Genomic DNA, 16,913 nt, shown 5'->3' with positions numbered 1-16,913 from the left:
CCTGTTTTGTGGGTCAGAAATTCAGGAAGAATTTCTGGGAAGAAAATCAGCAGTGTGGCTCTTCTGCTTCATGTGGCGCCAGCTGGGTTTACTCACTGGACTGGATTCAGTTGGTGAACAGGTCTGGACATCTGGCACCTTGGTGCCCCTCCCTGTGTCCTTCTCTCTATGTGACATTTCATCCTTCCATGCCTTTCCATGTGGCTCGGGCTTGTCATGGCATGGTAGTCTCAGGCAATCACATTTCTTACTCAGTGGGTGGCTTCCAAGAGTAAAGAAGCTGAAACTGCCAGTGTCTTCAGAGGTAGGCCTGGAACTGGTATGGTGTTGCTTCCACCAGGGGCTACTGGGCCAAGCAGTCACAGGCCAGGTAGACTTGGGGTAGGGGGTGGGGGAGGAAGACTTCAGTTCTGGAAGTGGGATTGACCTGTGTATGCAGGGAAAGAGGAGCTGGTGGCAGCACATCTTTGGAGACACACTGCTGTGCAATAGTATATCATGTTACAGCTGTTCTACTGCTGATTTTTAACTGAGGGGCTGGAGGACTCTAGTGTCATTAGCACACATGTCTGTTCTCTAATGATCATGTAGGATGAGTATCACAATTGTCATCAGTCAAGAGGGAAAAGCAGAGTGCTGAATATTTTTAAAGATTAAAAAAGGTACGAAGCATATTACAGGTACATATGAAAGGAACAACAGGGAGTAGGATTCTAAGTTGAGTCTTTATATTAGACTACAGAACCTGATACAATGCATTCGTTTTTCCCACGTCATATATTTATCCTTAAACCTATTGCTGAGGCCACATACCCCATACTATTTACTGAGTGCCTCCACTGACTGGGCTCAGTATCATCAAAGCAGGCAGGACCCCAAATTTCACGAATGGACTCTTTGTTAAGTGGTTTGCATGTAGGCTTCAGTCATGAAATTGTGTAGGATTATAAAGCAATAACAATTTTCTCTGCTCTCTCTGGCATGCAGCACCCCCGTTGCCCGGGCTGTGCTCACGAGGGCAGGGGGCGGCAGGTACAAAGCCCGTTGTCAGGAAGCACGGGGAGAGCTCCAGGCAGCAGAGGGGCAGGGGACTCGGGAGAGTGAGAGGAGAGGGGCGGCAAGGCTGAGGTCACTCCCTCTAGGAACTTGTGGGCCCCCCACCAGGGGAAGCCTCTGAAGTGTTTAAGCCCCAGAAGGACAAGTACCAGGTCTATTCCTTTCAAAGGCCCCTCCGTGTGATCAGAATGCCCCATGGGCGGGGCTTAAGCAATCTGGCTGGGAGAGGAGAGGCTCTAGCACTCATGCAGGTGTTTTTTAAATTTTCTCTCTTTTTTAAAAAATTAAAGTTAATAGATCACAAGGAATGCTACATTAAAAAACATAAAAAAACAAAAAACATAAGAGGTTCCCATATAAACCTCTCTCCACCCCCCACCACATCATTTTTGTAAATTGTATTTTTTAAAAGATATATGCATCACAAAAAATGTTACATTAAAAAATACGAGGTTCCTGTATATCCCCCACCCCCCCATCTCACTCCCCCCTCCCCACTCCTCCCACCCCAACAACCTCCTTCCCCAACAACCTCCCTCATCATTGTGGCACACTCATCACTTGGTGAACACATTTTGGGGCACTGCTGCACTACACAGATGGTAGTTTACTCTGTAGTTTGCACTTTCCCCCAGAACATTCAGTGGGTTATGGCAGGATATATAAAGCCCAGCATCTGACCCTGCAATATCATTTAGGACAACTGCAAGTCCCAAAAATGCCTCACATCACATCTCTTCTTCCCTCTCCCTGCCCTCAGCAACTACTGTGGCCGCTTTCTCCACCTCGATGCTAAAATTTCTTCTATTACTAGTCACAGTAGTTTTATAGTAGAATATCAGCAAGGTGTGTTTGCAGAGAAAACAGTTTGTTTTTGTTTGCGTTTGCCTTATTTTTAACTAGGGGGCTTCTTTGGGGTGACTTTGGAAGGAGCCTAGGGAAAGCCTGGTTAGGGTTTGGGCTGAAGCTTCCCCAAGCCTCGGTGCTGAGCCTGCTCTGGGGGTTGTAGAGAATGGGGGGCAAGAAGGGTGGACGTGGGAAGAGAACATGGCAGGCGCTGCAGGGTCCTGGCTGGAGGCGACCTGGGGGTGCTGGAAGGCTGACCAGTCCCAGGAGTCTCCCGGCTGCCAAGTGAGGGGCTGTGGCGAGGCCAACACCATCAGGGGCTCCAGTGGGTCTGGGAAGTGGGGGTCGGGATCGTGGGAGGGGATGGCTAAGAGAGTTGCATTTAATTGAAATCATTAACTATAAACTCTCCATGTATCCTGCTAGCCAGGCATCTCCGGGGACCTCAGAGAAGCGCTGGCAGGTTCCATCTCTTTTGCAGCCCCCTGGCTGTGGCGCTCAGCCCCTTTCCTGCTCTTCACCTGAGGCCCACCTAAGCCGTGCATTCTGTAGGTCTGGGTGGAATTTTACTGATGATCTGGGCAGATCATGGGGAGGCCTCCAGCACAGAACCTTCCACCTCACCCACGGTCTCACTGCCTCCCCCGCTTCTCTCCCGATCCACCCCCATCTCACCCTGTCCCACTGTTTCTCTTTCCTTTCTCCTTCCCAACTCCATCCTCTACCCCTCCCCTCAGCAACAAAACATCTCCTTTCTGTCCATGTAGAATTTGAGGGTTTCTTTTTTGTTTCTTGAGCACGCTCTTGGAGTCTTCCCTTCTCCTTTAAACAGCTTACTAAAGTCACTTTGCTGTCAGCCATCATGGGGTTCTCCTAAAAGCCCCTCGATAAAATGTTCCTCCATCTCATTATACAAGAAAACCAAGTCATGCACAATGGACCTTAAACTTGTAAGTAGGTGTCTCATGATGCTTTATTTATCTTAAGCAGCCATTAGCCCTTATGGCTTCTTTTCATTCTTTAAAAAAAAGTTAAAGGAAGAGTTTGCTACTGGAAATAAGCCCAACTTAAAGATGAACAGAGTCTAAAATATCACATTAGTCTCATTCTGCTGTTTAATGGAATAGCCATAGAACATATTTTGAGCAAAAGCCATAGAACAATAATTCAAAATTGAAAGTTGGAAAATGTCATCTTGAGACCAGTTCTATTTTTCCCTCTCCTAGCTTAATGATCTCAAGAGTCTTCTGAAAGAGATTGCTAATAAAATCGAATAAAACTGCATGGGCTCTAATGGAGAAAAATCTAATTATGGCAAGGTAAGTCATTCTAGTGGTCTATTTATTTATTTTTTCTAAAAATTATGTATTTTATTTTATTTTTTTATTTCTCTCCCCTTCCCCTCACCCCCCACCCCAGTTGTCTGTTCTCTGGGTCCATTTTGCCACGTGTTCTTCTTTGTCCGCTTCTGTTGTTGTCAGCAGCATGGGAATCTGTGTTTCTTTTTGTTGCGTCATCTTGTTGTGTCAGTTCTCCGTGTGTGCGGTGCCATTCCTGGGCAGGCTGAACTTTCTTTCGCTCAGGGCGGCTCTCCTTAGGGGGCGCACTCCTTGCGCGTGGGGCTCCCTTGTGCGGGGACACCCCTGCATGGCAGGGCACTCCTTGTGTGCATTAGCACTGCACAAGGGCCAGCTCCACACAGGCCAAGGAGGCCTGGGGTTTGAACCACGGACCTCCCGTGTGGTAGACGGACGCCCTATCCACTGGGCCAAGTCTGCTTCCCTATTTATGTATTTTGAGACAAATGTAAAATCATGATATTGTGTTACCTGTTTTACTTTCATGCGTTCTCAAATTTGAAAATAATGCCTTGGGTAAAGCATTCAAACAATACAGGAATATAGAAAAAAAGCCCCTCCTTCCATCCCCTTTCTCACCACCTGTGCCGTTCACCCCAGAGGTCAGCGCAATGAGCAGGAGGGTACAGGTGCCCATTCTTTTGGAGCTTTCTAAAGCTCTGGCAACCCCCTAATCCTACAGCAATTTTGGCATAGGTCGAATCAAGGCTGTGCTGTCCTAAAACTTGCTTTTTTGTTCTCAGTTAACTATATATCATGGATCTCATTACAGATCCAGCACTTAAAACTGTTCCTTTCTCATGCTATATTTTTATGTTTACTGCTATGGGATATGCAAATATATATTGATACATATTTGTTTTTTGCTAGCAAAAATATTTCAGTGAAACATTCAAGGATTTTCACGGTAGCTCATTAGTGAGAGAAAAAGGCAATTAAATTAACTGGCAAAATTTAACCCAGGGCTTTCTTCCATGATCTAACCATTTGCTTTAATGATGGTTCCCCATTTATTTGTCCAAATCCTGAAATTGAATGTTAAAAAATGTGGTTAGGGATAAGTAGAGTTAGGAAAAAATGGCAATGGGTATTTCAGTTGCTGAGAATTCTTTGAGAAAGTGAACTGCAAAGAATGGACACATAATTAAGGATCCCCCCCTCCCTCCCTCCCTTTCTTCCCGTAGTATTTATTGAGTGTTTACTATGTGCTGAGAACTGTTTGCACTGAGGCTTAGGCATTGATTACTGCTAATTCGTTAAATCCTTTCCCTGCAAAGTTTCTATTCATGGAGTGATGGTGCTAAGGGGAAATCAGGTCACATCAAGCTCTTTTCACTATTTCTGGTCCCTTGGTGTTTTTCCTTAGGCTCTGACTGTTATAGATTGTATTAAATTTCTCTATTATGGAGGGCTTTGTTAGAACAAGACTGATACATATTTTATATTATCTGGAGGGCAGGTACAGCCTCCTGATGTGTTCAGGAACCTTGCATATTTAGGGAGAACTTATTTCAACTCTTTCATAATGGTGTTTAATGAAAACAATATTAAACCTTATAATAAATTATAGCTTGGGTTTTGAAATACTTGCCATCTGCTTAATTCATGAGCTAGAAGACAAAAAAATAATCAGGAAGAGATAAAACAATTAGTAATGGTAAAAAACCTAAGAATGATTAAAGACTTGTAATAATCAGAAAAGAGTCAAATTCAGACAGGCATATCCACCTCTTCAATCTCTGATCTCCTCATTCTTCATTCTTTTTCAAAAATGTTGCTTGTGAGTAAAATGGACAGCCTAACTTCTTACCAGCTTGTCTCTGCTTAACCTTAAGGCTTTATTAACATACTGAGAGTTACTTGGTGAATGAAAACGAATTGGAAGGACGTTACTTAATTTCTATGCATGTGTGCATGCGTGCATACACACATCCATGAAATAAAGAGGATGAGAACAAGAGCATGTGAGAGAACAGATGTCCCATAAATCCTTAACCATTGGCATCTTTAGAAACAGTGCATTTGGCATGTCTGTTTTTTGGTATACTTTTAACTTGTGGAATAAGCTCCATTTGCTGGATGTCTGTTTTGCCACATCCTTAAGTAGCTTACTTATATGAAAGCGTAATTTCATAGGCAACCAGTTACATGACATTAAAATATTCTTGTAGTGCCTCCCTGATACTTCTTTCTCTAGAGAACGGAGAGAAACCTTCTTTCTTTGGGGTAGGGCCAAGGGAAGAGAAAGTGCCACCCAGGTGGGTGCAGACGGGCACAGTCAAGGCTGGGCAGGGAGCTGACAGTTGGGGGTAGGTGTTTTGCCAACCCTCCACCGGCCTTTGGTCCTGCAACTTGGGGTGAAGCAAGCAGACAATTGTATGCTTTTTCTTTCTTCCACACTAGAGTTGAAAAGAAGTAAGAATCCAGGGTGAGAGTAAAGCCATTTGTTTTCCCACGTGTTATACCTTTATACTTAAGGAGTGGGCACTCTCCCCGAGGAACACGTGGGAAATAAAGTCCATGGAAGAATTTCTGATCACTAAGTAAGACGCCATCAATTCCTGTGTTTGCTGTGCTTTAAGCTCAGTGAAAAGCATTTGAGGTTGTTCCTTTGGGAGCCATCAGAAAATTGCATTTTGATACACTTTTTGCAGTTTTTAACTTTATTTTAAACGATTGAGCAAATAAGGCATACAGAAGCTTTCTGGGTCTTAAGCTAGATTGAAGGAGTTGAGCCTTGATTGTTCACTCTTCATCACTCAATTTACGCTGGCAAAGCCGTCAGACCTACATATCTTTAAGAGAAATAAGTTCTCCCAGCCAGGTCAGTAGCAAAAAGAAAATCTCTCATTCTTTTGTTAGTCTGTTTGGACCCGTTTCAAGTATATTATGAGTATATTTTGAAGCAAACCATATCCTGAGTGTGGAAGTGGAAAATCTCATCTTAACAGTGTCTGTTCTTTGTTTTCACAGGTATGATAGCAGAGGCATCTACATTGGAAAGGCTTGAAGAATGCTGATGAACAACTTCATTATTGCCTACTCAACGAGAATTTTTCAGGCCCCTGGGTAGACAGTGGATGGTTTTTAAACCCCCAAGTGTGCTGAAATCTGAGAATAACACATGTGATTGATTTCACAGATGAAGATGGAGTTAAAGGAAGAGCTCTTCCTACAACATGCCCCTGCTGCAGCATGCCTGCTTACTTTCCACTTGCTGTTGATACTTTTAAAGTGTGTTCCTCTACCCTCTCTTTCCTTCAGTTTTCTTCCCTTTGACCCATAGATAGAAGAGGAGTCTTTCCTAGGAATACAAACTTGCTGATGCTTCCCCCCCTCCATTGTTATTTTCTTTATTTCCAATCAATTCTCTACTTCTTATCTGCATTTTGTGACTAATTAGTTGGCATATTGTTAAAAGGCTCTCAGATCAGACCAGATTCTATTACTAAGACATGCTATAGCAAAGGGACCCTGCTATAGTCAGGAGGAACTATTTTGGTTTCTCATTATTCTTCTCACCTAGCAAAAAAAAGGTGATAAGGCCATATCTTTTCTTCTGAAACTCACCAGGAACTCCTATTGAAGGAGGCCTCTCCATTCCTTACAACAGAAAAATCACCAAAAAAATTGGTATCTTGAGAGACAACACTGGTTTTATTTTCATTGGGTGCTCCTTTCTCTTTTCTTCCCATTAAAAATAATATATGGAAAAAAATAATATATGGATATTATAGAAAATTTAAACAATATAGAAAAGCAGAAAGAATATAACTAGTCCTACTTCATGAAGATAGTCACTGCTGAAATTTCGGAATGTTTTTCCCAGGCTAATGTTTTTTATGCATGTTTTATTTCTCTTTCAAAAATGTACATAATGTCATCATTACTACATCTACAATTTTGTACAGGCTTTTTCACTTAATATTTTAACAAAATGTTTTCTTTTTTAGTCTTGGTCTTCTTAAGTATTGTATTAATAGTTGCATGATAGCTGACGTTTAGTCATTTCTCTAACGTTGGTCATTGGAATGAGCTTCCTTGTGCATAAAACTTTCTCTGCACTTGAGATAATTTCCCAAGTCTATATACTAGGAATATCTATTGATTATCAAACCATTTACAAGTGTTTCTCATAAATGTCTAGAAAATAAGAATTATTAACAAGTTCAATATGTGAGATACATGAACCTAGAGCTAGTAAAATAAAATATTATATTTATTCCTTACTTTTGGAAGAAGCCAGTGTATTTATTTAATTATTGTGGATGACACAGGCATTAGTATGGAACTGGGGTTGTAATGGAGAGATTATGTTACTGAGCGCTCTTAGAGCCAGCTTTTGCAGAAAGCAGTGGTATCTGAGCCCTTATGTGCTGAAAGTACATAAGGTAATTTAAATACCCATATTTAGTTTTTCAACTTCAAATAGACTATAAACTATTCTTCAAATAGACTGAAGAATGAAATCTTAGAAGGAGCTATGAAAAGATCATCTAATTAGGAAAACTACAAAAGTGTGAACCAAAAAAGTTTATTTTCGTTTTGTCTGGGCAGTAGTTAAAATGACAACTCACAAACCTTCATAATGTTTGCAGAATATGAACCCAAATAAAAGATGTCTCTTTGCTAAAACCCCAACAAATGAACTGAAAAGGAATCTTATTTACCAGGGTCAAAAAATTCATGGTTTCGGATGCTAAAAGTAGATGAGACCAAATTTACACCACAGAAATGGTCAATGAATGGAATTTTCACAATGTCCCTGTTAGTGAGAGAATGGTCACATCTGCCTTTTCTGAAACCACCAAGAGGAGGCTCTTATCATGTCCCTACTCACTGGAAAAAAAGAGCATATGGCACAATATATAAGACCATGCAGAGAGAAACCACACCCCAACTTCTTACTCTTCTCAAGTAGGGGACGTAGATAAAATCACGTAGATAAAATTAAATTGAATACTGAGCATAATCCGCTTGCTGGACCCTTTAATGAATTTGTCCAGAAGTTCGTCCGTTCACTGACCTCATCTTTGTTAGTTTACGCACCAGGCCTGCGTGCACATCAGTAGCAACAGCCAAAGAAATCCTCACAGCGACACAAGAACAGAAACCTTGAACAATGCTCAGAATCTTCTTGGACACAGGAGGGAACTGTTAAGTGTCTTCAGCCCAGCTCATCCGGTGGATGCCTTTTGCGTGGTTACGCTGCGGGATCCTTGCTTATGAAAAGTCCTTCTTTTCGGTGTAGCTCATTAACATAACACATGTTGAATGCGCCTCTAATCAGAGGTTCACCGTCCTTGTATATGGCACTAATTGTGTTCTCTGTACGTGCACACAACTACGGATATTCCTGCAACTTGGTTGAAATGCATGTGCTTGGAAAGGAAAGAACAGAGCAGCTGTCACGTGTGGCTTTTGTAATTCTACTGAAACAAATAGAATTCCTTTGTTGAGTCAGATTCATTTCTGGAGGGATTTGGTTCCGTGTTGCGCCACCTGACCTCCCTAAGGGCTGGCCATTCTGATGGGGTCCCCATCTGGCCAGCATGGCCACGTTTGGGTTCTACAGCCTCTCCCTGGGACCCCTGCTTGGGCATCCATCTGTAGCTCCAGGGCCTCCCTGCTCTGCTGACTTGTAGCTGTCCCCAAGTGTCACTGCCCCTTTCACATGCCTGATTAGTTCTGAGGCCAGAGGGGCCTCGGGTAGACTCACAAACAAGGCTCAGGTGGTCTCAGGCCAAAACGGATGCCCGTTGCCCACAAACCAACTTGAGGCTGGAGCCCCGGGCCCCTGTGGGACCACGATGTCTTTGCTGAAGGCAGTGCCCCCTCGAGGGGTCCATGGGGCCCTCTTGCTTCAAAGCCACACTTGTTCCAGGAAAAACGGGGAAAATGTGTGACCCCCCCCTTCCTCTTACTTCTTGGTCTCAGAGAGAAAGCTGCGTCGTCGTCATGGAGACAGCTTCAGCCTGCAGCCTCTAAGAAACAAAAAGGTTGAGAAGTCAGGTCCAGGGGCTGAGCTGGAGCAGGATATTGGGGGCAGGTACCTCGGGGCACTCCCTGGGCCCCCACCAGCAGCACAATTGGACAGGCCTTTATTCTCCTGCAGTTGGAAGCCTTTAGGGGAAGAGCAGCCTTCGGGGTTCTGTCGCCTTCGCTTCTCAGCATGAGCAGACACTTGGGAGCCCCGGTTAGCTTAGGGTCCCGCCGGGCCTTTGGGGGTGGGAGGTTGCGTGTAGACTTTTACAGGATCGATTTGTCAAATCAGTCCTTCTGCCCCTACAGAGGGCTCGATGGGCGATTCGACTTGAATGGTCATTGTCCTCTGCGGCGACACCGATAGGAGAAAAAGAAGGGTTCAAAATAAATGGAAGAAGTGGGTGGCCTCTGCCCTACAGAATTCCACAATCTCTTCAGGAGAGGAGATTAATTTAAGAGACAGGGAGTTAGCATTACGAGGCGGCGCGTCCAAGTGGGGGGCAAGTCCAAAGGCTGCCGGCTGCTCGGTGGGGAGGTAGCTGCGTGGTGGCCGGATCCGAAAAGCCCGCAGAACCGGCCGCTTAGCAGTAAGTGGGGAGAAAACCGGCTTCCCCATGGCTCCTCCCACGGAGACCACGCAAGAAACGCCCCGAGAAGTGTCGTGGGTAGAGAGAGACAGCGAGTGGCTACAGGTGGCGGCTAATCGCCCGGCGAGGCCGGGGACAGGCACTTGAAGTTCCTGGAGGAAAGCGGGGTGGATCCAGGGAGAAGGGAGAGCAGGGGCCGGTCAGGAGGAGCGCGTGGGGCGGCGCGGCGTGCTGGGCTTAGGGGCCCCTCCCTCGGATGGAGGAGGGTGCACACACCACGAAGCAATCGCAGCAGCAGATCACAGCGTGCGCTTCCGGAAGGCGGGGCGGGTCAGGCCTGGCAGCCCCCAGTGGGCCGCCGGCCCCGGCAGTGCCGCAGGAGCCTTCCGACACGTGTTTTGCCGTGAGCACCTGCCTGATTTTTCACACCTGTCCAGGAGCATCCTCGGGACACTCAGGTGAGGGCGGGCCATCCCCTCTCATGAGTCGTCAGCGGCTCCCTGCTCACTGCTAAGTCGCGCCCAACTTCCTACCGAGGCCCAGGGACACGGGCAGCGTGGCCCTGCCCGTCTGCAGACACCTCTCACGACCTCCCTGCCTAGTTCCCAAAGGCCAGGCGCCCCTGGCTGGGCACAGACTCCTGCCAAGTGCAGGCCGGCTCTCCTGGTCAGACCCAGGTGGCGTGTGCTCCTGCCAGCCCATTTCCCGCCCCTGACTGCCCAGCGCTCCACGCTGCAGGAAAACCAAGCTGCCGTGCTGTCCTCCTTCTCTGCTCCTTTCCTTTCCTTCCCTTTTGTATTATGTCTCAAAGGATTTCCTAATGGGAGGCAGCAGAGCTCAGCACTATGGCACAAAATTGCATGGCTCTGAGTCACGGCTGCATCCTTGGGAGGCTGTGTGACACTGGGAAGGTTACTCAAACTCTCTGTGCCTCAGTTTGCTCCTCTGTAAAAATGATACCCTGAGACCTTCTTAGGTCCAGGCCTGGCACTGCTCAGTGCACGTTGAGTTCCTCACCATTGCCATTCTCTGCCCTCCCCTCCGTCCAAAGTCCCTTCCATCCTTTTTTCTAGCTCTTACCCCACTGTCAGGGCCCAACCTGGGAATCACCTCCCCCAGGAAGCCTGCCCTGATTCAAAGCAGTCTCAGTCACAGCTCCAAAATCCTTGATTTAGGACCTTTCTCCATGAGGCCTCCTCATCCGATCCATCTGTTAAGTGCTACAGTCTCTCCCCGCGGCAGGTAGAGAGGAGGTGCTGGCGTTTAGGGTTCAAGGGCATTCGACTTCCATGGAGGCATTTTTGAGCTCGGGGAAGGGAAGATCAATTCACTTTCGTAAATGTGCCCATATTTGTCCCCCTGTGTTTCACATTGTCAAAGAATACTACAGGCCTGCTGATGAGACGGATCACTACAACTCCCCGGGCCTCCGCGTCCTCATTAGGAAAGCGAGAGGGCTCAAGTGACCCTCCGGCGTGTCCCTCTCCGAAATGCTTGGACTTTTCTCTCCCTGAATTGATGAAAGGAGGACGGTGGACTCGGGCCAGAATGTCTTGGCGCCTTCTCTTCTTGGCCACTGGGGTTGCTCTAAATTTATTTCTGTAAAGGTGGCGGGGCCGAAAGGACAGATGTCAGATGATGAGGGTTCCAGCCCCCTGCGCTCTTCCCCCGCCGCAGCCCTCCAAGCCGCGAGTCCTGCTGGGTAATCGGGCTCACCTTTCGTCCTGGGCTGATCCCGCTGACCGGCTCATAAGGAAACGGGTGAACACCAGGCTGGCCGGTGGTTGCAGATGGGAGGGGGTTTCTAAGTGTGGGGAGGGGCAGGAGGTTTGGGGTCCATCCTGCGTGTGTGTGCACGTGTGTGCTTGAGTGTGCATGCATGTGTGCGCACGTGTGCCTGTGCTGTTGTGCCTGTGCACCACATGTGTATGTTGTACACACGTGTGCATGTGCCTTACACACGTATGTGTGCACAGTTTGTGCGCGTGTGTGTATTCAGGGCTTTGGAGAAGATGGGGAAAGGTGGAGTAAACGAGCAGATCTCGAGTCTGAACAGGCTGGAAGCTGCCTATCAAAGGGAATTGCATGTAAAGACTTTCCCTTGTTTGGGGGGACCTCTAAAATGTCTCCCCAGTGGCCTTAGAGCTGCTGTCCACAGCCCAGTGTGTGCTACCAAGAAGGTCAGAGGGATACCCCGAGTTTTGGTTGTGTACTGTGAACGTAATACTCTTTGGGGTCTTGTCAAGAGGAAAGACTTAATTCATTTTCCCCCTGTTTTTGGATGCCAGACTGATGTTTCACTGATCGCGATACTGCTGGGAAGAGGCCTGCAGGTGGCTCCTTTCCCGTGGATCACGTCAGTCCCCGTGCTGACCTTCAGCATAAAACTTTGCACCAAACTGTGGGGACCAAGGAGAAGCAGGCGCCTGGCTTTGACACAGCAGTGGAGGGCGACCTCAGCCCTTTTCCCGTCATTCTCTGCTGCACAGAGGGAGCAGCCACAGGGCCAGATGTCTGAGTGATGGAGGGGGATGTAGTTTAAAGATAAGAAATCACAGAATGGGTGCCTGGGATGACAGCTGGGAGGGCTGGCTCCAGCGCGTGTACTCCGAGGCAGCCTCGGTAATGTATTTTTTTTTTAAAGATTTATTTTTATTTATTTCTCTTCCCTGCTCCCCCCACCCCCAGTTGTCTGCCTTCTGTGTCCATTTGCTGTGTGTTCTTCTGTGTCCGCCTGTATTCTTGTCAGCAGCACCGGGAATCTGTGTCTCTTTTTGTTGTGTCATCTTGCTGTGTCAGCTCTCGGTGTGTGTGGTGCCACTCCTGGGCAGGTTGGACTTTTTTTGTGTGGGGCGGCTCTCCTTACGGGGCACACTCCTTGTGCGTGGGGCTCCCCTACGCGGGGGACACCCCTGCGTGGCAGGGCACTCCTTGCGCGCATCAGCACTGCACGTGGGCCAGCTCCACATGGATCAAGGAGGTCCTGGGTTTGAATCTTGGCCCTCCCATGTTGGGCCAGATCCACTTCCCTCGGTAATGTATTTTAATGGCCAAGGGCCTGAACCATTGCACTATGGGTCAGAGCAGGTGGGGGTGCTCAGAGCGGTCAGGTCATCTATGTAGTGCAAAGAGGGGGCAGGCCATGGAGGTGGCTCCAGGATGGGAAGTGGTGACCTTGTTGTATGGCTTTGATTTTAGCTATGCTTATTTTTATTTGAATAATGATGTATGTTTATCATAGAACTTTGGAAAGTATGTACAGATATAAAGAGTAAAGTTAAAGTTGTCCTTAATCTTCCAGAGGAGAAATAACCATTCTCAATATTTTAGAGTGTGTGAGTGTATGTGTTGCATACATACTTAAACCCATCGGAAATCCTCTGTTCCACCACCCTCTGCTCTCTGCAAGGCCATTTCTAATCTGCATGCTCCTCAAAAACCTCTGACCACCTCCCCGCACTGCATCCCACCCCATTGCCTTCCTTACTCTTAGCAAATAGCTTTACTGTCTACTTCCCCATTCCACTGGGAACGCTTTTGATCTCCCTCTTCCAAAGTGGCAGCCCACCTTCTCCTGGACCTGTGCTTTGTTCCTTCCTTCCCTGCAATGGAAGAGCTGCCCTCCATCCTCTCCAAGGTCTGTCCCTCCTCCAGAACTTTGGATCCCACACCCTCCTTTCTTCCCAGGAAACTTATTGTGTCAATGACCCCTCATTGGAAGTATTTCATTGCTCAAACCTCTTCTATCTTCAAAATACAAAATCATCTTTCCATGACTCATTCCATCTCCTCTCTTTCATGGACTGACCTCTAAACTCACAGTCTCCATTTCCTTCCCTCCCATTCACTGCTTGGCCTCCTGCAATCTGCTTTGGCCCTTGTTCCACCAAAGATCTACCCAAGATCACTGATGATCTCAATGTCCTTAAGTCCAGTGGTGTTTTCCAGTCTTTACCTTACCTCACTTCTCAGCAGATTCACCACTGGTGGCCACTTCTTCCTGACAGCCTCACTTCTCTGTTTTTAGGAGATCACTGTTTTCTTTGTATCATTGGCTGTAACTTCTCAGCCCCCTTTGCAGCTCATTCTACTCTATTTGTCTATTAGAGGTTGACTTTTCTTGGAGCTCTGCCTGAGACTGTCTCCTCGTACCACTCTGGGTCATCTTATTCACATCCATTGATTCAGTTATCATGTGGATTCTGTTGATTCCCAAACCTAGAACTCCAGCCCAGATTTCCCATCTGAGTGCCATCCCTGCACCCCCAACTGGTCAGCAGCCTCTCTCCTTTCACTCTTTGATGTTCCACCAGTTACATCAGCCAGAAATTGGGAGCCATCTTTGACACTCTCTTTGCTCGCGTACCCAGACCATCACCCAATCCTGGTGATTGCACCCTGACCCCACAGGCTCCGCAGTGGCACTCTGGGATTTCCTTTATTGCCATGTCTTCCATGCTGTATTAAGATCCTGGAAATATCTCTTAAATCTAGCCACTTCTGTCCTTGCCTGCTGCTACCACTCCAGTCCAAGCCACTGTTACCTTTTGCCTGAACTGCTGTAATGACTGCTGGCCCTTCCCCATTCATCTATTCCTTCTCTTTTCTCCACAAGTAGGTGATAATGCTCCTTTTAAAATGAGAATCTCGTCATGTGACCTACTTGCTCAAAACCCTTCAACAACTTCCCTTTGCTCTTGGGATAATGACTAAGGTGTTAAATAGTCTACAAGGCTTGGCGCGCCCTGGTCCTGCTCACCTTTTTGGCCTCATTTGATACGTCACCCTGCCGCCCACTCTACCCCTCTCAGTCCCTACTAAGGCAGCTGGGAGGTGTGGCTCCAGTGCGTGTACTCCGAGGAGTATTGAGAGGAAATGGGGGTGCTGGTGCTGATCAGAAGGGGACTACAGGACCAAGGCCATCTTGGGCAAACAGTATGACCCCCTTACCCAGGGGCGACATGTTCTCTCTTGCTCCAGGGCCTTTGGGCTTTTCTTCCATCTGACTCGCTTGCCTCACCCTTCCACTCTCATCTCAAGCATCACTTCTTCAGCAAAGACTTTCTTGACCTCCAACATCAGAATCTCTTGTGAAACGCTTGTGCAGCTCTCCCTGTGACGCCCCCCTACTGCCTCCTCCTTGAGGCTCCCCATCACCATCATCACTTTCCATTATTTATGTGATTCTTTGATTAATATTTATCTTTTCCTCTAAAGTGTAAGCTTTCTGAAGTCACAACCCATGTGTAACTTTGCTCACAACTATATCTCCAGCACATAGGGCAGGGCCTGGCATTTAATTGCTAAATATTGAATGAATAAATAAATCAGGTAATTGTTGGGAGACAGTTTGCCATTGGTCTCTCGTCTCCAGAGGGAGCCGTTATCTTTATTTCCCTGGAAGGAAGCATGCCTGTCCTTTTTCCTCAAGGGAGACACTTACTGCCAATTATAAAACATTCAGGGTCTCTAAGCTCAGTGTCATTCTGTAACATAATTTACTGCATAGCCACATATCACCTGGCTATTTTCATGTTGCTCTGTGGATATTGGAGCTCACAGAACTGATGGAAAAAATTCTGACACTCTGGCCACTGCTCTTGGTAATAACCTGTTCTTCAGCCCTGACTCAGGCGTCTCATGTCTTTGACCAGTGTCCATGGAACTGCGGCAGTCTAACTGCACTTGCACCGAAGGTGAAACCTGAGACCCTATAGCATTCTTGACAATACCCACAGGCATCATATTTTATTCATTCTCTCTATATTTTCTATTTCTTGGACTTCAGTGTCCTGGTGTGGGTAAATGAGACACATGAATGCCTTGAGTACAAGCCCCTGTTTTTCCTTCTACAGCAGATGAACTACTTGCCTGGATCCCTAAGGGATAATCTAAAGGAAATCAAGGCTTTGTTGACTGTTTCTCTTCTTTCCTCTCTTCTATGTCTGCCTTCTTTTCCCCCGAATTTTGTCCTTTGTTCCCTCCTACACCTTTAATCCATGCTCTATTCTCTTTCAAACAGTTAAGCTAGTTTCTCTCACAGCCTTAGCTCAATCTCCCAGGCAACTTTTAAAGAGGAAAAGCATTCAAGGATTAGGGAAGTAGAGTAGAACGAGTCCTCAGCTGGAGTGAGGAGACCTAGCTTCCAGGTCTGGTCAACCATTAACTAGTTATTGGAAATCGTGCCTGTCGCCAAACTTGTTGCCTCATCTGAACTTATTCATTTGTTCACTAGTGAATTCGTTTATTCACTGATTCAACAGTCATTTATTGAATTATGTCTGCTCATCAGCATTCCAGAAAAAATAGGTGACGTTGTTGCTGCCTCCAAAGTGCTCACAGTCTAAAGAGGGAGACGAACAAGAAACCTCCCAATCCTAACTCAGTGGGCCAGGCAGGATGAGAGGCCAGGTCCTGGAGAGCCACTGAGGGCCCCACGGGGGCGGGCGGTGAGAAGCTAGATGACCGTCCTCAGAATAGTCCAACCCAGGTTGGCCTCTAGCCAGGGCCTGAGCTGGATCTGGCAGCGCAAGTGGACTGGACCATGGAGAAGGTGGGGAAGGCGGTTTAGGCAGAGGAAAGAGACCGCCTGACAATTCCTGTTGACTCTTTTCCCTCTTTCCTTACTTAACAGGCTCTGCCTATGCTGACAATTGCCCCCAAACTACAACCATCTCCCTGGGGCAGGGTCTCCACCCTCCCACCCCGCGAAGAGCCATGGCAAGTGGAACCCAGCAGAAGGACAGTATCGAGCTGGAGAGACTGGGAAGACCCACCTCCCCGTTGGGCCTGCGACCTGCCAAGAGGGGCTCACAGGAAGGGGCCCCCACAGGGTGGCTGTGGGGTGGGAGTCGTCTGCTTAGGGCTTGCATATGGGCAACAGTCACGCAGCTGCTTCAAAGCAGGGAAGGCTTTGGAAATCGTTCGGGCCCTTTCCTCTTTGCCTCTTTGAGAAGATGGACTTTTCCCTGGTTGGCCCAGGACCTCCATCTGCCTGGGGGAGGAGGGGGTGGGGATTAGAGAGGTCTCAGAATCAGGCAGGGTGGACAAGGTAGTTTCAGCTTGTACCATGCAAAATAGG

The 16,913-nt window shown here is 47.1% G+C and overlaps 1 protein-coding gene and 1 long non-coding RNA gene across 3 annotated transcripts in view; both read left to right on the top strand.

The window, feature by feature from the left end:
- The window catches only part of TRPM8 (transient receptor potential cation channel subfamily M member 8), a 101,561-nt gene extending 94,072 nt beyond the window's left edge, over nucleotides 1–7,489 (top strand). For both annotated transcript variants that reach the window (XM_058299859.2, XM_058299860.2), the window contains 2 exons: nucleotides 3,129–3,221; nucleotides 6,234–7,489. In XM_058299859.2, coding sequence (XP_058155842.1) covers nucleotides 3,129–3,179 — 51 coding nt within the window. In that variant the 3' untranslated portion in view covers nucleotides 3,180–3,221; nucleotides 6,234–7,489. The remainder of the gene's footprint in view (nucleotides 1–3,128; nucleotides 3,222–6,233) is intronic.
- Nucleotides 7,490–12,091: 4,602 nt separating this feature from the next.
- LOC139439273 (uncharacterized) lies at nucleotides 12,092–16,544 on the top strand. Its single transcript, XR_011649153.1, has 2 exons — nucleotides 12,092–12,454; nucleotides 16,467–16,544. It is a non-coding gene; the product is annotated as an uncharacterized lncRNA (long non-coding RNA).
- The last annotated feature ends 369 nt before the right edge of the window (nucleotides 16,545–16,913 follow it).

This window comes from Dasypus novemcinctus, chromosome 7 (genome assembly GCF_030445035.2).
Source record: "Dasypus novemcinctus isolate mDasNov1 chromosome 7, mDasNov1.1.hap2, whole genome shotgun sequence".
NCBI lineage: Eukaryota > Metazoa > Chordata > Mammalia > Cingulata > Dasypodidae > Dasypus > Dasypus novemcinctus.
This window is presented reverse-complemented; position numbering and strand designations above follow the sequence as displayed.